This window comes from Oryx dammah, unplaced genomic scaffold (assembly GCF_014754425.2).
Source record: "Oryx dammah isolate SB20612 unplaced genomic scaffold, SCBI_Odam_1.1 HiC_scaffold_2, whole genome shotgun sequence".
NCBI classification, from domain to species: domain Eukaryota; kingdom Metazoa; phylum Chordata; class Mammalia; order Artiodactyla; family Bovidae; genus Oryx; species Oryx dammah.
In genome coordinates this window covers 57,112,829-57,134,321 of record NW_024070186.1, presented here as the reverse complement: position 1 = coordinate 57,134,321, position 21,493 = coordinate 57,112,829, and the positions used below count along the sequence as shown (strand labels likewise).

The 21,493-nt window shown below is 37.6% G+C and overlaps 2 protein-coding genes across 2 annotated transcripts in view; both read left to right on the top strand.

The window, feature by feature from the left end:
* SERPINI2 (serpin family I member 2) overlaps positions 1–6,803 on the top strand; it is a 36,370-nt gene extending 29,567 nt beyond the window's left edge. Inside the window, exons 6-8 of the mRNA XM_040248285.1 lie at positions 42–128; positions 2,034–2,123; positions 6,579–6,803. Of these exons, the coding sequence (XP_040104219.1) occupies positions 42–128; positions 2,034–2,123; positions 6,579–6,655 (254 nt within the window). The 3' untranslated portion in view covers positions 6,656–6,803. The remainder of the gene's footprint in view (positions 1–41; positions 129–2,033; positions 2,124–6,578) is intronic.
* A 10,864-nt stretch (positions 6,804–17,667) lies between these two features.
* Positions 17,668–21,291, top strand: LOC120869153 (N-alpha-acetyltransferase 50-like). The gene is given in 2 exon segments (XM_040248275.1): positions 17,668–18,184; positions 18,187–21,291. Coding segments are annotated over 2 exon segments (507 nt in total). The 5' UTR covers positions 17,668–17,916; the 3' UTR covers positions 18,426–21,291.
* Positions 21,292–21,493: the final 202 nt, after the last annotated feature.

The following is a 21,493-nucleotide window of genomic DNA, read 5'->3' as shown; positions in this document are numbered from 1 at the left end:
TGAGTTTTAACCCTTAAATGCACTTTCATATTTTCTAACAGATTCTTCAGAGGTGTATGTTTCCCGAGTAATGCAACAAGTTTTCTTTGAGATAAATGAAGAAGGCAGTGAAGTTGCAACATCAACTGGTAGGACAAATGATGTCACAGGAAGCCAGGAGGAAGGAATGGGGAAAATGAGCATGAGGATGCTGGCACTTTGTGGCTCTCTGACCTCCTTCCCCCCTCCTGCTGTTCAGTACACTAGAGGAAGGGCAAAGTGGTTATTTAAGCTATTTATGCATCTGTGTGGCTGGAGTTTAAGGCAAAAAAAAAAGAGAGAGAGAGAGAGAAGGGACTGATATATACTGATATCTACTTATTTGTGGACTGGATTACCTGCCCAATAGCAGTCAGGCGCAGACCTGAAATCATGATTGCTCAGGAATATTCACTCTTAAGTGAATTCACTCATTTCATTCTTCCTCTGTACTCTTAGTTCCTCTTTTTCTAATTTGATTCTTGTTGTTGTGTCTATGGCAGTGGCTCTCAAACTTAGCTGCGTGGGAGAGTTAGCTGAAAAGCTTTTAAAAATTCTGTGCTCAGCCTAGAATACTGAATATTGAATATCCAATTGAATATTGAACACCCTAAAATATTGAATCAGTATCTCTGGTGGTGAGATTTAGCCTTCAGTATTTTCTTACATTTTCCTAAGTGATGACAATGTGCATTAAAGGTGGAGAACTACTGCTCTCCAGTGACTTGCCGCTTATCCTTGGTACGATGAGTATAATGCATAGACCAGCAGCATCAGCATCGTTCTGGAACTTATTAGAAATGCAGAAGCTCGGGCCCAGCTCCAGACTGACTGATCCAGCATCTGCATTTTCCAAGGTCTCTTGGTGACTTGTGTGAACATTACAGTTTAGGAGCCGCCCTTTTATATCTCCTTGAACAAGTGGCATTTTGAATAGTATCTATGCTGCATAAAAGTAATACTCAACAAATAATTGGAGAAAAAGTCTTAAATTCAATTAGAAATGAAAGGCAACTTTAATGAATTCCTCATAAACATATTTTAATTTTTCAGACTGGATTTTAGCCAATATGTAAAAGATATATCCTTTTAAATAGTCATATGGTTAAATTTATATCCACATTATTAATTTCCTGATTAATTTATAATGCTATATAATGCCAATGGATTTTGACATCTAGGTGGGGCACACTGGGCTCCCTACTGTTTTGTCATCTCCTGAAGGGCTCCTGTATGGGCTAATACAATCCTTAGAGAAATCAAAGGTGGTGTTGGGATGAAGTTGCTAGTTCATGTAGACAAATTTTCCACTTGCTTTTGCATAGAATTGGAAGAGGCCTTATAGATCATTGTCTGATCCTCTCATGTTGGTGATAAAACAGACCCATGTGTGGAGCAGTTTGCCTAAGGTCATATTAGTAAGAAACAGTAGGGTTTGGACTGAAACCAGATTTCCTGACTTCAGGTTCAGAGATCTTCTGCCGTAGCCCAAGGCCTCTTGTTTTTAGTATAGAGTTCTCTAAGAGGAGGTAACTATCATTAAGGGATCAGCAGTGACCCTGATGTATCACCTTTGTTAGTGTGAGTATTTTGACTTTCAGGTATCTCCTCAGTGGATTTACAAAATACCTGGATAGGAATTAGGAGTTCAAACATTATAAAGTAAATTATCTAATGTAAATAAAAAGTGAGCAGAAAGTTTTTTGCTTAAAAGATGAAATTTTCAGCTGCTTTCACTAAATTGAATCTAGTATCTGGCTTTCTTCTTCATTGAGCATAAAGTGTGAAGTTAGAATTATTCCATGAATAATCCAATATCTTTCCTCTGCTCTTCAATTTTTAGATTTATTCCAAATTTCTCTGTATTTAGAAAATGGTTATTTTTCCACATGTCAACTCCTCAAACCAAAATGGCCTTTCCTGTCTACAAAAAAATATTGTGAATATTATGGATATATTTTCTTTACTGATCTTTAAATGTGAACATCTAAATAACTCTTGTCTCTATTTCATAGGCATAAACACACCTGTGATCATGAGTCTGTCACGGAATCAATTTATAGCAAATCATCCATTTCTGTTTATTATGAAGAATAACCCAACAGGTACCTTTTTGAGAATTCCCTGGGGGAACTGTTTAAATTCAATCAACCTAGTCTACTGACTCTGTTAGAATCTTGCTGTTAATCGCAGTCTGTTCCAGCTGCAAATGATAGTCTGAAATCATTTGTTCTTTCCATTTATTGAATTTATTTTATTTTTTCCAAAGTTTTTTAGTGACTATTTGTTGAGTGCTTATTTTGTACTAGGCATTTCGTTTTAAGAGATGTCAGTGACCTAATATAGATCAGTACTAGTAATAGCTGCCAAGATAGTTTGTATAGGTGCTGGTGATGTTAAATACCAATCTGTACAGTTAACACCATTCCAATAAGTCAGATTTTGATGAATAAAGCTGTAGAAACTCAAAGAGAAGTTGTGTAGTTTGCCTAAGGTCATACGGCTGAAAAGTGGCAGAGTGAAAATAAGACCTGTTTGTCTCAGAAGTCAACTTTCTTTCAATGGGAGTAGAACTTGGAATTTGCACAGTTGTGAAAGGTTTCCTAGGTAGATTCCAAGAATAAGTGGCTAGCTATAGGCTCTGAGTGGCAGGGAGGGGTCAAACATTATTCCAATTCCCTAATTTGGGCAATTCTAGAAGATAATGCAGTTAGGTACAAAAGGTGGGGGTAGCAGTCAATTGGACTGGCATTACAGACATGGTGGACACATAAATGCAGATGGTCTGGATAGATGTTTTTGCATCTTATGAAATGAAAGAGGCCAGAAATGTGGATACTGAGGAAGCTTTCTTTAAGTATATATTTAGGACTCCTCAGGAGTCATAACCCGATGACTGTATACCACTGGAAAAGAGATAATATCTTACTCATTTTTGTATCCAGCCCAGAATTTGGCCAAGTGCCCTGCACTTAATATCAATGTCTCTAGAGATTGAAGGTTTGGACTTGGGTCCAAGGACCAATTTAATGAACTAATAATTCTAAGACAAGTCACTATACTTTCTAAGCTATATTTTTTCCACCCTCTATTTGAACATAATATTAGTACTTATGTCATGCTGTTCTGTGCTTAGTTGTGTTCGACTCTTTTCAATCCCGTGGACTGTAACCAGCCAGGATTCTCTGTCCATGGGGATTGTCCAGGCAAGAATACTGGAGTGGGTTGCCATGCCCTTCTTCAGGGGATCTTCCCAACCCAGGGATCAAACCCAGGTCTCCTGCACTGCAGGTGGTTCTTTACTCTCTGAGCCACCAGGGAAGCCTTTATCTCATAGAGGTAAATAAAAGAATATATTAAGCCTGTGACACAGTGCCTGGTACATGATGTTCATTGTGAATACATCAATAAATATACATAAAGGAAGGAGGAAAAGTGGAAAAATTTCTCTAAATGAATTGATTTACATGGAGAAGAGACATAGTTAATTTCAGAAACTGAATCTGTTAGTTTAACTAGCAATACTGATATTATTTACCCACTAAGGGATATATTAGTCTCTTTTTTTAGGTTGTGTAAAACTAATGCTGAATGACCATTCTGAAACTTACATCTTGGAAACAATGGGATAGTTTCAGATTTGCTGAGGCTTCAATTCTATAGGGGATGAGTCAGTGTTATGACATAGTCTGTGTATGTCATTTGATTTATACATCCTTAACCTTAGAGAGAAGGCAATGGCACCCCACTCCAGTACTTTTGCCTGGAAAATCCCATGGACGGAGGAGCCTGGTGGGCTGCAGTCCATGGGGTGGCTAAGAGTCAGACACGACTGAGCGACTTCACTTTCACTTTTCACTTTCATGCATTGGAGAAGGAAATGGCAACCCACTCCAGTGTTCTTGCCTGGAGAATCCCAGGGACGGGGGAGCCTGGTGGGCTGCCATCTATGGGGTCGCACAGAGTTGGACACAACTGAAGCGACTTAGCAGCAGAGCAGCAGCAGCAGCCTTAGGATATCTCTAATTTCTTACCATTAGTATGTAATTATTGAGTATGCAGAACAGAAAGAACTGAAGCTGCATTGGGCATCAATGCTCAAGGAAATATGGCATTTAGAATGATATCTGACTCTTGATTTTCCAAGTTGATGACTGAAGGGCTAAGGATATGTAATAGCTATCAGTTAAATTGTAGTGAAAATTCAAATGAATTCACTTATTTATTTATTTGCAATAATGCTTAAGTGTCAGGCCCTTAATGACAATTTCCACTGTTTTATGATCTTTATTGTAATGAGACTTTCTAAACTAGGGTTACTCCCCTAAAGTATTGTTTCAAATGAATGGCCACTCATTTATAGGAGGCTGTAAATTGTTGCCATATATAATGTAGAATGGCCGATTATCTTAAGACAATACTTGTTCAGTGATTTATTTATTTTTCCTTTCACAAATGAACTGAAGAAATCTTTGGGATTAACGAAGCTGGTGATTTACCATGGCACAGTGAACTACCAAATGGCATAATGATTTATATAAAATATATTCATTTGACAGTTCCTGAAGTATGAGAATGAATGATTTTAGTTTTAGTAAAACCAATTTTTACCTAGATTTTAAAATTTCCTTTGGTAAAACAACCTTCTTTTGTAAAATCCATACATTACTTATATTTTCCTATCAGTATTTAACTTCCTATTATATATACATTTCAGTATGCTCATCCAAACCTTTTACTGAGCCAAACTTCCAGGGAAATGAAGAACAATTCTTCTTCTTTAAGGATGAGGGTATAGGACAGCATTACAGACTTTCTGAAGAAGGTTGTGAAAAATGCTACATGAAATGTGCCATTTCCCAGAAAGTAGTGAATCATGGTTTTGAAAGTGACAGGGCTCCATACATAACAAAAAAAATATTGTGTTTAGAGTTTTTTCAGGTCCTGGGTTGAGGGGAGAAGCAGACTGCAGGGTATTCATTAAAAAACCTTTTTTCTAGGCTGTGAGCTTTGGTTATACTATTGTATTTTTTAGATTATGAACTAAAAAACTGCTTCTGACAGAGATGTTTTATAGCTATATTATTAAATATGAGGGATAACTCTTTAAGAAGTGGGCATGAAAGGTGGAAATAACAACGAATCTGCTTCAGCCTGCCTCTACATCTATTGAGACTATGTCAAGGAAGATTTCACTCATCTGTCCAGTTTATTAGTGAGTAGACTGGCGATTGCTTGTAGAGTTAATTCCAAATGTGGTTCTCCTTGGTCAGAAAAGCAGATTGAAAAGATTAGGACAAATGGCTTTTATGTAATGTCCTATACTTCTGATAGTTTGAAATGTTAAACTATTGTCTTCAATTTATGAGGTTGGTTACTTTAAAAATTCTTCAAACAAGTGTTTCTGGTAAGCATTTTAATGCCATAGAATTACAAATATGTAAGAGTTATTGTTGATTCCTCTTGTGACTAAATGCAGTATACAGCCTGAGGAAGTTATTTATGTATGCGTATCTATCTGAAAAAAAAAGAGTATTTGTTTTCTTGTATTGTTGGAATTATTTTGAGATTTTTGTGACAAAGTATTATTAATTATAATCATAAAAAGAAGAAAAAAACCTGCTAGAGATTATGTCTATTTTTGTGTTAACTGGCTTTTTTAAGACTGTGTCTTTGGACTGAATAATAAAGAGTTCATGAAGAAGGGCTGTTCCTTTTTACTTCATTTCTGCCATTGTTATTTCAATACTTGTAAGTGTAATGTTCATTCACTTTAAAATTATGTAAAATTTTATTTTGTAACTTTTGAAATGAATCTTTATTACATATGAGTTTAAAGGAGGTAACCCAAAGCAACACGACATTGAGCCATTGAAGCCATTTTATTTACCTTACCCTAGTTGGCAAGAAAGGTGAATGGCTTTTGACATGTCATTTATTTCTGTTTTGTCCTCTAGTTCATAGTTCCTTTTCACTTGAAAAACACAGAATGGCTGGAAACAGGTGTTTACATTTATGCTGTATACTATATCACTTTGGTGAGGATATAAAGTATGAGAGATGTGAAAATATTGCCTTTAGCAGTAAGCTTTGATTCAGAGCTGAAGGAGGGGAACTGAGAAGCTGCACTTTTAACCCCAAGGGTTTATATTACATGCATAAAGAGATGACTGCTAATGCCTAAATTTAAAACGTTTCCTATGCTCATCACCATTTTATTACTCTATGTTTGCCTGACTGAGTCTCTATATTTAGAAGAACACCTCTCTGTCACTTTAATTTTGCTTTCCTTTATGAAAACAGAACTAATGCGTTTTCCATGACAAGCTGTTGTGGATGTTAATATACTTCATAAATGATCAAAAAGTGATTAATAATGATATAGTCATCTATTTTAGAGAAGTGTTATTTTTGTTATTAGAAGTGTTTGTTTGTTATTAGACATTATCAGTTTACCTTATAAGTAAAAAGACTAAAAGTCTTGTTAAAACATTAAGAAAAATTGATTATTATCATTTTTTTCTCCAGAAATTCCTAAAGATCTTTTTTTCTTTTCCTAGATTCAATTTTGCTTATGGGAAGGGTGACAAATCCTGACACCCAAAGGATGAAGGGAAGAGATTTAGATTCACTGTGAATGGAAAGTGTAGCCTCAGAATAGAAGGTTATTCCTGGAAAATAGTTGACTGGCAAAATATCATCAACTATTTTTCTATATATCTTTTTCTGTCTTAAACAGTGGCTGTATTAATCTGTATCAATGAATAAATGAAATTATGCATTAAGTGTTTTGTGCTTTCTGTGTTTTTATAAAGTATATGTGAATAAAAAGCAGTGAAGTTACATAAAATATTAATATATTAGAACAGTCCATCTATGATATCTTAGATATAAAAGTCCTGTCTTAGATATCAAAGTCTCTATATTCCTACAAGACTGAACTATCTGACTCCCAAGTATAGCACCTTCATCCAAACCATGGGGAACTGAGTCAAGAGAGAGAGTGCATGTGCTGGTACCTCTCTGGGGTGCCACTTGAGATACCAAGATCCGGTACCTATGATAGAAAATGAACTTTGGGTATTTAGTTTATTTTAACTTGGCATTCCATGTGTTATGTTTAATAGTTGCCTTGTTTCAATACATATGAATTTGTTCTTGATTTATGCCTTAAACCTGTGAAAGAAAGTAGAAGCAACAAGAACTTTTTAATAAGCTTTCCTATACATGAAATTGGCAGCTAAATTGGTGTAACTTAGGAGCCTGACTGTCCCTGATTTTATAACACTGAGCTAATGGAAGATTAGAGCCAAGATTGTAATCTACAAATATTAAATGCAACATACTTCCTCTGATGTCAGATGTAAATACCCCCAACAATACTACTTTCAAATGACTTTATATAACATTTCACAGTTTTTCTATTTTCATGTTAGTGATGTAAAGTGTCCTTTTGTTTGTGCTGGCAATTCTCTGCAGAGTTTAATGATAATGGCTTCCCATTGTTGAGCCCTGATTTTGTGTCAAGCACTGAAGTCAGCACTTTTTGGACATTATGATAAATGCAGGAAAGACCCATGAGCTACTATTACCCATATTCCTGATGAAGAAACTGAAGCTCAAGCACAATATAAGCAGTCAAGGACACATAACAAACAAGTATGGAGTCTTTACCGTATTTCAAAGTTTGAGCTCAGGACTATCTGTATCAGGAGACTGTGACCATAATCACTGAGTCCTTTAAAGTAGTGCAGATTTTCCCCTGAAACTTCATGCTGTCTGGTCTCCAATGTCTAGATGTCTGTCTGTAGCAAAACCTAGAGCAATACTCAAGACCATATGAAGAGAGCTTTACAACTAATTGTGATGGCTTCAAACCATAACATAATCAAAAGTAATGCTAGCTTTCCTAGACTGTAAATTGCACCTTACTTAGATATAACACAGTGAATGCTAATATATATGTTAGTGATATATCACAAGTTTGTTCTTCATCATGGAACTGATTTAAAAATATGTTTCCTTAATTTAGGAAGAAGAGCACAGTGCACTATTAAAAGGACAGTAGTTTTATTTTCAGGTGTTTTTCTTGGGTTAGGTAAATTTATACATTCTCTTCCATGTGTTAGATGTTAATCTGCTCTGGAGATTCATTCATCCCTTCCACAAATACTGAGCTTCTATGCGCCAGGCACAGTTGTCTCCAACTCTTTGTGACCCCATGGACTGTAGCCCGCCAGGCTCTTCTGTCCATGGGATTTCCCAGGCAAGAACACTGGAGCAGGTTGCCATTTCTCTCTCCAGAGGATCTTCCCGACCCAGGGATCAAACTTGTCTCCCGCATTGCAGGAGGCGTCTTTACCACTGAACCACCAGGGGTAAACCAGTAAACAAAACTGACAAGGTCTCTGACCTGACCCAACTGACAATTTACCAGTGGTAGAAACATAGTAAACCGGTGGAAAAAATAAAGTAGGATAATGAAATAGCAAGGAATTTATAACATCAAGTAATGTAATAAAGTGATTGTTCAGGTTTCACTTTAAGTATACGTTTTCATAATATGTTCCTAATATATATACGCTTCTCTTAAGTAAGATCTGTTAAATGTCTGCCTCGGTTTTCCCACTGTGGAGTCCAACTTTGCATTGTTGCTGTTTTCTCTGCCAATTTCATGCTCTACATCTGGTAGGTATTACTTGCCTTACAAAAGGAGATGGTTTAAGCTCCTTATAAAAGAGAGTAGCCTTCTGGTGTGGATTTAAGCTTAAAATATCTCCTTTCCCCATTCTAGGCACATAGTTGCCAGAGCACTTCTAAGATTAAAACCTTAGTCTTTACCTTCATTGCAGTTAACTCAGTGGTTATTATAGTTACATATTACAAAGGTTAGAAGTATCTGGAATGTATTTATAATATATATGTGTGTGTATTTATTTATTTATGAAATAAAGTAAGTATGAAATAATTTTCTCTGCCAAGCTATATGAAACCATTAAGATTCACAACAGTATACAATATATGTGGGATAAAAATATTTTCAAATTAATAACTCTTATAAAAGCCTAATACATTATATATATAAGCTTAATATATCATATATATAAGCTTAATATATCATATATATATGATATAATTTCAAAGTTATTAGGAATTAGGTTTCATTGACTTCACACAGTTATAATACATAGGATATTTTAGAGCACAGAGTCTGTTACATTAGGAAATGGGACCTGGGAGATCAAAGGTCTGAGACAATAAAAAATTTCTATTTCAGGGGTGAGGTTAGAGAAGTCTCTTGAATTGGTTAATAAAAACCTGGAAACCTTGAAAGATACAGAGAAAACTTTAGGGCAAGTTTTATGAGAAGCCAGTGTTTTGGACCTCTGTAAGGAAGATATTTTCTCTCAGGATGGCATCAGATACACCCTATATGGGGTAAGTTGAGATATGCGTCCTGAGACCGACTCCATGCTTAGGGTGGGCAAAGGGGTCTACTGAAAGTCTGCTCGTAAGAGTGCTGTTTCTCTCTGTGGTTTAATGACTAAGTTGTGTCTGACTCTTGCAACTCCATGGTCTGTAGCCTGCCAGGCTCCTCTGTCCATGGGATTCTTCAGGCAAGAATACTGCCATTTCCTTCTCCAGTGGATCTTCCTGACCCAGGATTCAAATCTGGGTCTCTTGGGTTGCAGGCAGGTTCTTTACTGACTGAGCTACTTTTTTTCTGGCTCCTTGTGTGATCATCTCTTAATCTGAACCCAAAATTTAAGACAAAATCTAGTTTCCGTCTCTTTTTTGATGCCTCAAGTGACCACCTTGATGTTATAATATAAAGGAAATGAAAGATGGTATATTTTTCACTAACATTATATTTTTGACCTGTCATCTCAATTTTCTGGAACTTCAGTGTCCTCATTTGTACAGTGAAAGGTTGGACGAATCCTATTTAAGTTCCTTATTCCAAAATCCTATGCTTGTAAATTTCAGGATTTCTCTACAAAGACACGTTTGGAATTATGTCTTTTGAGTCAATATTGTTTCTATAAGCAGTGTTTTTGCATAAATGAAGCAGAAATCCAGGATGCACTAGAGATTTGGTTCATGATACTATCTTTAACTATTTATACTTATTTCTTTTTATAATTCTATTGTTGATTTACAACTTTATTAGGTTTAGGTGGGCAGTAAAGTGATTCTGTTATTCATATATGGATATTTGTTCTTTTTCAGATAGGTTATAAAAATGATAAAATTTTTTCTTCATAGGTTTGAGATTTAATTTTTAAAAACAGAATGCACATAAAACAATCTGACTACTGTGGCAGAGACTCCTCTCTAGTGAAGGCTTTTGAGCATGGTTTTGAGATGTTGCTGGACAGTGGGAGCCTAGCTGAGCACTTCATTTCACCTATCATTGCATTTATCGAAGTGGAGCCTTGTAGTTAGTTCTCCTTAGTGGAATTTGAGTGGAGGTGAGTGTCACTTGTGAGTCTGCTTCTGACTGCTCTCTTCTCCTGTACCAGCTAGATGCAAATGCTCAAGGTCACCCTGGAAGTCCTATTTAACAGAAGACAGAGGTCTGCTAGCCTGGGTACCTTTGTCATCATATGTTACAGATCTTCTTGCTGCTGGGTCCAAAGCCAACCAGAAATACCAGCTTGGGACTCATGTAAGCAAGAGTTAGTTCCATTTTCACTGGAGTTAGGTTGTTAGCGACAATGGTGAGGGTTGATTTGGTACTTTTAAAGTGGTGATTCTACAAAGTAGAGAAAGCATGTGGTGTAACTTGAAATTGGATGCAAAAAACACAACAGACATAGCAGGCTGAAAGCAGCAGAGTTTGTTAAGCTGTGGAACTATTTGGTAAACTGTTGCTTGTGATCATCTGGAAAGCACTGTGTGTACAGACCTAGTATCTAGCCAGAGATGACATTTCACATGTCTCTTGAACTTGGTGGAGTATTGGGTCAGGAAGATTCCCCTGGAGAAGGAAATGGAAAAATTCCAGGATTCTTACCCAAAAAATCCCATGGAAAGAGTAGCCTGATGGGCTACAATCCACGGAGTTGCAAAGAGTTGGACATGACTGAGAACTGAGCGTGCATGCACGCACACACACCCCTCAAGTGGAATATGAGCAGAAATGTCACCTGTTCCCTCTGGCCACAGTGATTGGGAAGCAAGTTTGCCTACTTATCTTTCTCTTTTGTCCACCCTGTTTTCTGCATATCAACTCTTAGGATGAAAATGAAAACCTTAGAAGACATCTGGGAGATGGCTTATCTCTATCAGCCTGAGTCCCTGAATGATTGCATAGATCACAACCATTTTATTCTCTGTTATATCATCCTTGACCAGAGATTCCCGCACTGTACTAGGGGCAAGAAATACACCATACAATGCTAAGCCATGTTAAGTAGGTAGATAGAACTCACCAAAATAATATAATGTTTTCAATACATACGTTCCATGTGTTAACTTGCAGTGTATATTTTCTCATCCTGGCACTTGACACTTGGTAAGACAATATTCTGGAATGCTATTTCATTTTGCCTGATTCATGAAAGAAACTTAGGAATTATCCAGCACATTTTCTCTAGCAAATTCCTCATCTCTGTGATAAAAATGTATCTTTACCAAAAGAGAGAAAAGTATATAAAATGCAGAAAGCTCACTAATGGGGTGCTTTTCTGGCTGCCACACAACTCTCTTAGTAAAAAAGCAACATTTACCTCCTAGTTACTCTGTGTGTGTGTGTGTGTGTGTGTGTGTGTGTGTGTGTGTGGTGGAGATAGGGGCTGGGGGTTGAGGGTATCTTTAAAGATTTGTCCTGAAAAGGTTTATGACTAATATAAAAAGTAGGCATCCTTTGCTTGCTTGCAAATGATAACTTAAAAGCATGTGCTCAATGCTTCAGAGAAAATGACAAAAAAAAAAAATTGCAAGTATTAGATCTCAACAATCATTTTTGGAGATCAATACACATTATTTTGAATACTAATATACATATTATATTTGAATTCTTCAGCTTGTCATGGTTTGTATCACATTATTCATATTCTTTGTGTCCATGAAAATATGTAGGAAAAAACATTTCTGGTGATTAAGTTTCTGTTTTGTAATTGAGAGCTTATACTCACAGAGATCTTACTATCACTAAGTAATGTATATACAGTATCTTACATAATCCTCATATTTCTCTTTCACCCTTTGTAAAATGATAAAATTGAAATCAAAATATTAAGACACTTTGGTCTAGGGCACATGTGGAGTATAAATAATAGAACTGGTATTTGACTTCTGATACATCTACCTGCAAATGCAGGAGACACAGGAGGTGCAAGAAACTTGGGTTCTATCTCTGGGTGGGGAAGATCTCCTGGAGAAGGAAACGGCAACCCACTCCAGTTTTCTTGCCTGGAAAATTCCATGGACAGAGGAGCCTGACAGGCTACAGTCCATGGTGTCGAAAAGTTGGACACACAATTCCTGGCTTCTCTGACTCCAGACCTCACTTTTAATTACTAAGCTAGTAGTTCTCACACTTCAGTTGCATCAGAATCATCTGGAACCCTTGTCAAACCAGACTGTTGGTTCCTGCCTCCAGGGTTTCTGATTTGGGAGGTCTGGATTGTGTCCTAAGTATTTACATTTCTAACAAGTTTTCAGATGGTGCTGATGCTGTTGGTCTGGAAACCATACTTTGAGAACCACTGAAATAGGATATACTTGCTTCTCTTCTATGATCTTTTATTTTTACTTTTTTTTTTTTGCTATTATCAGAATGACCTGATAATCAGTATGATCAGAAAGGAACCACGAGAACACATGATTTAATGAAGAAAGAGGCCAATGACAAAAGATTACATTAAAATCCAAATGAAAGAAGGTAAATAAATTGCAAAGGTGATGATTCCTCATTGCATGAAGAATGAATGCAAGACTGCAGCCAATATTTAAAGTCTCTTATAAACTAACACCAGATTTCTAGACTAATCTTCACTCATCTGTGCTTGGTCATCCTGCACTTCTACAATCTCTCACCTTGGGTGGTATCTACTAATGGATACTAAAGGATACCTCCTCTGCTTAGAAATGCTTTTCTCTCCCTTCCTGCAAAATCTGTCGAAGGTCTAGTTGTGCTTCAAGATTTAGTCCAAATAGTTCCTTTCCTAAAACAGCCATCCAAGTCTCTCTTGATGTCTACTTCTTCCCACCAAAATTCTTCCCTGTATCATCAAAATTATTGAGTTGTTCAAATAACAATGGGTCCAGGAAGAGTTGCGTGTTTTAATTGCATGCAATGAAATTTCATTCAGATTTGTTTCCCATAGGATTTAGGAGTCTGCTGCATACTGGTGGTTGCTCAATGCTGCTGCTGCTGCTAAGTCACTTCAGTCATGTCCGACTCTTTGCAGCTCCATGGACTGCAGCCTACCAGGCTCCTCCATCCATGGGATTTTCCAGGCAAGAGTACTGGAGTGGGTTGCCATTGCTTCTCTGGGTTGCTTAGTGAGGGCTCATCAAATCCAAGTAATTAAAGAAGCTTGTTCAGTTCAGTTCAGTTCAGTCGCTGAGTCGTGTCCAACTCCTTGGGACCCCATGAATGGCAGCACGCCAGGCCTCCCTGTCCATCACCAACTCCCAGAGTTCACTCAGACTCACATCATCGAATCAGTGATGCCATCCAGCCATCTCATCCTCTATCGTCCCCTTTTTCTCCTGCCCCCAATCCCTCCCAGCATCAGAGTCTTTTCCAGTGAGTCAACTCTTCGCATGAGGTGGCCAAAGTACTGGAGTTTCACCTTTAGCATCATTCCTTCCAAAGAACACCCAGGACTGATCTCCTTTAGAAAGGACTGGTTGGATCTCCTTGCAGTCCAAGGGACTCTCAAGAGTCTTCTCCAACACCACAGTTCAAAAGCATCAGTTCTTTCACGCTCAGCTTTCTTCACAGTCCAACTCTCACATCCATACATGACTACTGGAAAAACCATAGCCTTAACTAGACGGACCTTTGTTGGCAAAGTAATCTCTGCTTTTGAATATAATATCTAAGTTGGTCATAACTTTCCCTCCAAGGAGTAAGCATCTTTTAATTTCATGGCTGCAATCACCATCTGCAGTGATTTTGGAGCCCCCCAAAATTAAGTCTGACACTGTTTCCACTGTTTTCCTATCTATTTGCCATGAAGTGATGGGACCAGATGCCATGATCTTCGTTTTCTGAATGTTGAGCTTTAAGCCAACTTTTTTACTCTTCACTTTCACTTTCATCAAGAGGCTTTTTAGTTCCTCTTCACTTTCTGCCATAAGGGTGGTGTCATCTGCATATCTGAGGTTATTGATATTTCTTCTGGCAATCTTGATTCCAGCTTGTGCTTCTTCCAGCCCAGCATTTCTCATGATGTACTCTGCACAGAAGTTAAATAAGCAGGGTGACAATATACTGTCTTGATATACTGCTTTTCCTGTTTGGAACCAGTCTGTTGTTCCATGTCCAGTTCTAACTGTTGCTTCCTGACCTTCATATAGGTTTCTCAAGAGGCAGGTCAGGTGGTTAGAGTCACCAATTCAGGTATATATTTGCCTTATCAGACTGTATGAGGGCCCCCAAATTATAGATAATTGTATAAAGTAGAATTTTTTGACTATGAATAATAGTGTTTCCAAAAAAAGTAACTTAAAATGACAAAAATTTACTTCTGTATCAGATCAAAGCAGGCTGGAGGTTGTCAGTCCACAGCTGATATAGAGCTCTCATGACTGTACGAGACTCAGCCTCCTTTAGTAATTCCGTGTCTGTGGTGGTGTATCTTAGCTCAGGCTGCACCAGTGAAATGCCATAAATTGGGTAAGTTAAACACAGACATTTAATTCTCACAGTTAGTGAGGTTGAGAAATCCACAATTAAACTGCTCCCTTTACATAATATGACCTTGTTTTCTACTTGCTTTTCAGCTATTTAATTACAATGGGCTGTGATATTATCTTCACTGGATTCCTTCTGCTTGGGGTTGTCCTTATTGGATTCATGGATTAACATCAGATTTAGACTTTTTGACCACTATTTTTCCAAGCATTTTTTTTCTCTCCCCACATCTTCTGGACTTCCACTGCCTGTAGGTTAACTGCATTACATCACTCCAAAGACACTGTGGCTTTATGTTTTTCTTTATAAATTAGTGTGCATAGATTCTGTTTTAATGTCTTTAAAGTTCAATAAATTTTTGTTCGGCAGAATCTAATGTTCATTGGATTCCATCCAGTAAATTTTTCACTACAATTTTTAGCTCTAAAAGTTTCATTTAAAAAAATATTTTCTGGGCTTCCCTGGTGGCTCAGTGGTAAAGAGTCTGCTTGCCAATGCAGGTGACATGGGTTTGATTCCTGATCTGGGGGGATCCCACATGCCTCAGAGCAACTAAGGCTGTGCACCGCAACTATTGAGGCTGTGCTCTAGAGCCCCGGAGCTGCAGCTACTGAGTCCACACACTGTAGACCCTGTACTCCAAAAGAGAAGCCATCACAACGAGAAGCTCACACATCACAACAGAGCAGACCCCACTTGCTGCAACTAGAGAAAACTCCACACAGCAACAAAGACCCAGCACAGCCATAAGTAAATAAAATTATGCTTAAAAATCTTCAATTTTTCTCCAGTTTTTATTTAGGATTCCCTTTAAATCTTTAAATATGTTTATAAAAGCTATTTGAGTCCTTGTCAGTCCTATTCACTGTTATTTTAGGGTCTACCTTTCCATTGGTTGATTTTCCTTTAATTGATGGAGGACATTTTCTGCTTCTTTGCACATGTAGTGATTCTGATTAGATGCCGGGCATTGTTAATATTGTTATTATATGACTGTGATCTGGATTTTGCTGCCTGCCTTTAAAGAGAATTGAGTTTCATTTTAGCAGCTCTAAAATTACTTGCAGATCAGCTTGATATTTTCAAGGCCAAAGACAGGAAATTCAGTTAAGATTCAGAAAATGATAACATGAAAGGGAAGAATGTGATTTACGTGTAAAAGGGTTAAGTCTTCAAAGAACTGGAAACTTCTGACACTGTTTTCCCTGCTGATAGTTAAAGTCAATATAAATAGTTATTTATTTAGTTTTATATCCATATTTTCTCATCTTGTCTCCACTTTGGAAAAAAAAAAGTCTAGAATTCAACAGAGAATATGTAGATACATATTTTTCCTCCATATCTCCTGCAGTTTCACTGCAATCCAGATAGGCTACTTCTCAGGCTATTTCCTGACCTTTAACAACACCTTGAAGAGTGTGCATGCCCAGAGTGGAGAAACAAACAAGAAGGTAACTTTAGATACCTTTGTAAATATCAAATTTAGCGTGGAACTAATCACCTAAGAACAGACAGAATATGATTAAGTGAGTTTGACTCTGGTGCATTTTCAAAAGATTGTTAAGAGATGAAATTGAGTTTGATCAAATTATCTAGAGATTATTGAAGAAAGATAATTTGGAAGTTGGGGTATTTGAATTTTCTCAAATACACCAAATCACAGCCTATGTTCTCCTTTTAGAGATGTATCAGTTCAGTTCAGTTCAGTCGCTCAGTCGTGTCCGACTCTTTGCGACCCCATGAATCGCAGTAAGCCAGGCCTCCCTGTCCATCACCAACTCCCAGAGTTCACTCAGACTCACCTCCATCAAGTCGGTGATGCCATCCAGCCATCTCATCCTCTGTCGTCCCCTTCTCCTCCTGCCCCCAATCCCTCCCAGCATCAGAGTCTTTTCCAATGAGTCAACTCTTCTCATGAGGTGGCCAAAGCACTGGAATTTCAGCTTTAGCATCATTCCTTCCGAAGAAATCCCAGGGCTGATCTCCTTCAGAATGGACTGATTGAATCTCCTTGCAGTCCAAGGAACTCTCAAAAGTCTTCTCCAACACCACAGTTCAAAAGCATCAATTCTTCAGCGCTCAGCCTTCTTCACAGTCCAACTCTCACATCCATACATAGAATTCTGCAATTCAATTTTAATTATTATATTTATTTATGTACTTCTTGCACCAGGAGTGTGTGTGTGTGTATATATATATATAATATATATATATATAATATATATATACTTGTATATGGTAAAAAATCAGAGAAGGCAATGGCACCCCACTCCAGTACTCTTGCCTGAAAAATCCCATGGACGGAGGAGCCTGGTCTGCTCCAGTCTATGGGGTCCCGAAGAGTCGGACACAACTGCTCAACTTCCCTTTCACTTTTCACTTTCATGCATTGGAGAAGGAAACGGCAACCCCCTCCAGTGTTCTTGCCTGGAGAATCCCAGGGACGGGGGAGCCTGGTGGGCTGCCGTCTATGGGGTCACACAGAGTCGGACACGACTGAAGTGACTTAGCAGTAGCATGGTAAAAAATATATAAAACTGAAAAATGCTAGAATAGTCCAGTTTTATATGGGAACATTCAAAAGAAAAAGTGATGCTAATCTTTGAAGAGATTTAATAAAGTAAGTTGCTAATTTATTCATTCTGTCTACCTGATAGTGAAAAGTTAACAAACCAGCCCACTATATGAATAGATTATGTTAGCTTTTTCAGATTCAATTTAAATTTCACTAAAGTATATTATGCATTGGCAAATTTAAAGTAGGAAAGTGAGGCGGCGAGTTCCCCGTGTGCACGTGTGGAGAAGCTGCTGCACTAGCGCGGCAGCGGGAGGTACCTCCGCCCCCTCCGGAGACGCAGGGCCGCGCTAAACTCTCGCGGCCTCCGTCACCAGCTCAGCTCCTTGCCTTAGGCGAGGAGGCCGGCTTGCGGGGTTGAGTGGCCCGAGCTGAGGGCGCGGAGAGCTCAGGGCGGCGACGACAACGGCGTTGATATCGGCGGTAACAACGGCCTCAGCAGGCGGGGAAGATGAAAGGTAGCCGGATCGAGCTGGGAGATGTGACACCACACAATATTAAGCAGCTGAAGAGATTAAACCAGGTCATCTTTCCAGTCAGCTACAATGACAAGTTCTACAAGGATGTGTTGGAGGTTGGCGAACTAGCAAAACTTGCCTATTTCAATGATATCGCAGTGGGTGCAGTGTGCTGTAGGGTGGACCATTCACAGAATCAGAAGCGGCTTTACATCATGACACTAGGCTGTCTGGCGCCATACCGAAGGCTAGGAATTGGAATTAAATGTTAAATCATGTCTTAAACATCTGTGAAAAGGATGGCACTTTTGACAACATCTATCTGCATGTCCAGATCAGCAATGAGTCTGCAATTGACTTCTACAGAAAGTTTGGCTTTGAGATTATTGAGACAAAGAAGAACTACTATAAGAGGATAGAGCCCGCAGATGCTCATGTGCTGCAGAAAAACCTCAAAGTCCCTACTGGGCAGAATGCAGATGTGCAGAAGACAGACGGCTGAACAAATTACAGATGAACTTTCTTGCACTTGCTTGTCGCCAAATAAAAGAGAGGCCCATTGATTCCCTGCCCCCCCTTTCTTTTAAAACTTTCTCCCTTCCTTGTTCTTTCTTTTCCTCCTTTCAAAACTTGCTTCCCTTTCCTCTAAAAGTTTTAAACTTTTAAGGACTTATTAATCATGTTTGGATTGTTTTAGTTTTCTTATTTTTGTGAGGTGGTTTGATTGTAGGAAGGAGAAGGTATAGATCAGTTTAGTTTCACAGTTAAGATATATATGGTCCCAAAAATTTGAGTGTCAATTTCCATTTTTTTTTAATGTCCTGCTTTCACATTGAAGGGCAGAGCCTACAAAATATTGTATATTTCAAAGGACAAAAAGAAGCAGCAGCAATATCTTGTTCTCTAACTCTTAGACAAGTTCAGTGTGTTTGTGGTACTTTGGGTTTTTAAAGATTTTGTGGGATACTAATCCCTATACATTGCCTTCACTCCACCTTTTGTCCTTCTGAGTATTATCTCAGGAGTTGGGCCATTGTTATCCTTGTAAGAAATACTAAGCTTATTTTGTTCTGTTAAGCAGTTATTTCTTCCTTCCTTGCTGGTGGCTGAAGGTGGGTGGGACAGTTTGAATCGGTAGTATTAGACTTTGGTCTCAGTATGTGAGTTAAACTGCTTTTTGCTAATGAGTGGGCTGGTGGTTAGCAGGTTTGTTTTTCCTGCTGTTGATTGTTACTAGTGGCATTATCTTTTAGCATATGGGCTGGTGAGATTAATTTTTTTTTTAATATCCCAGCTAGAGATATGGCCTTTAACTGACCTAAAGAGGTTTGTTGTGATCTGCTTTTTTTTCTCCTGTTGTTTTTCTTCAGTAAACCCACAGTAGTTGGTCAGACCTTAAATATGGAGTTGATGTCCTTGATAGGTCAGTGCCCTTAAATAAACCTGAAGTAGGTATTGTCTCCTGGACATACAAAAAAATACTTAAACGGAAGCTTAGATGGATTTGTGGCACAATAAATGCATTTAATGTCAGCTAACGCAGACTGTTAGAAGTGTGGCCCCTGAGCATTTGATTTTAGAAGAAAGAATATCTAGACAGTATTTTTGAGAATAACATAGCTGTGCTATTGCTTATCTGTTGGAGAACATCCCAGATTTGCTTACATTCTGTGCCTGTAATACTGAGTTTAAGGATTTGGGGGAGGGGGAATTATTAAACACATTGCTTCTGTTCTTGGGAAAAGTAGAAGTCTAGAAGTGTTAATAACACGAATGTCACTGTGACCTCCTGTACCAAGAGTACTGGTTTATGCCAGATCATTTTCTGGCACTTAGGGAGTGGCTTTGACTGGTCAGTAACCTTCTGTAAGATAGAAGACCTCTAAAATTTTCAGGCTTTCCTCCATAATCCCATCTCCAATATTCAAAATTTTCTACATTGCCAATACCAGTGGCCTAAGAAATGTTTTCATTAGACTTAAAACAATGCACAGAGCTTGAATTTTCTGTCATTTGACTTTAAAAAGAAGGTTGGTTGATAACATTTGTCCTCTTGTGTAAATTCTGGTATACAAGTTTCATCTCTTCAAATACATTGAGTGACAAAATGACTTTACGCAATGTTTATGCACATCTTATAATCTTAAGTTCTTATTTGAGAATGTGAAAATGCAAGGTACAATAGACTTCAACCATCTTAGTTGAGTGCCAAGAATAATGCAGGAAAGGAAGATAGTTGATGAGTGAGTTCATAGAGTTCTAATCTTAAGATAGTAAAAATGTAGAAAGACCTTGCTGATTTCTTGGGTATCAGTTTCTTAAGCAGTCCAAATCTAAGCTTAGAAGAAAAGTTTAGCATTGAGCACCTTTACCTTCATGGATAAGCTTCAGCTTGCTCTTGCCAAGAGAAGAATGCTTGAGTTACAGAAGGCAAGATTAGTTTGAAGAATTCAGTCTTTTTGTAAACTTCAGATGTCAAAATAGATTTTGATATATAAATGAGTTTTGTGAGATGACACTGCCTCTATTTCTATAACCATTTCACCTGGACTATCTAATCAGTCCTATGAATGTATCCCTAAATGTGGTTAATGAAAACCGAATAGCTGCCTCATGACAACTAAGTACATATTATTTATGGAGGAAAAAATATTAAATTTTGAATTGAGTGTATAGGCTCCCTATCATTTCAGTGTTTCTTTCTCCACACTAGTCACTGACTTTAACCTAAATTGTGTTTGTAAAACGTGAATTGTCCTACATCAGACTTACATGAAATAATTCCATCCGTTTATGGAGGAGGAGGATGTAGAAGAGGTAGAAGCTAGGCACTCTTTCACGTGCCTAGAAGTCAGTAAAGACTGAAATAATGTCCCATGTTGAGTTGCTTAATTTTGAAATATGATAATTATCATTGAGGTAAAATAATTCTATTAACTAGAAGATCGCAAGATGTACCCATCGTATTTTTTAGAGAAGATAGTTCTTTTCTGTGGGGCAAATAGGTTAAATTATATCATATGGTAATTACATTTAGGTTCTAAAGAAAAGAATCTGCAGAGAAATCTATGCAATATGTAATTTGTCCAGATTAGTTTTCATTTGCGGAATGAAGTTCTGAAATATCCCCAAAACAGTTTACTTGTCAATTCAGACTCCTCCAAAAATAGAACTAACTATTGGGAAACCATGGAATGTGGGGTGGAAAAGAAAAACTCCCTCAGTTTTTTGGAGGGAAATAACTTTAAAAATACTTAAATAGCTACGTTTACTTGGTGCGGTTAAGATTTAAACTTGTTGATTTTAACATTGCTGTTACATCTGAAATAAACTTATGTGATGTTCTGGTAAAAAAAAAAAAAAAAAAAGTAGGAAAGTAATTTCCCCTTCAGAAATTAGTAGTGTAAGATGCCACAAATATGTGAATTTGTTCAGATTAGTTAAAAGCCACAAAAAAAGCTTTGTTTTTGAAAAACTGTTTTATATTTTATGTTTTGACTCTTAATATTGTAATTTTTTAGTGTTTGGCTGTACTTTTCAAAGTATGGTCTGGGAATCCTTGGGAGCAAC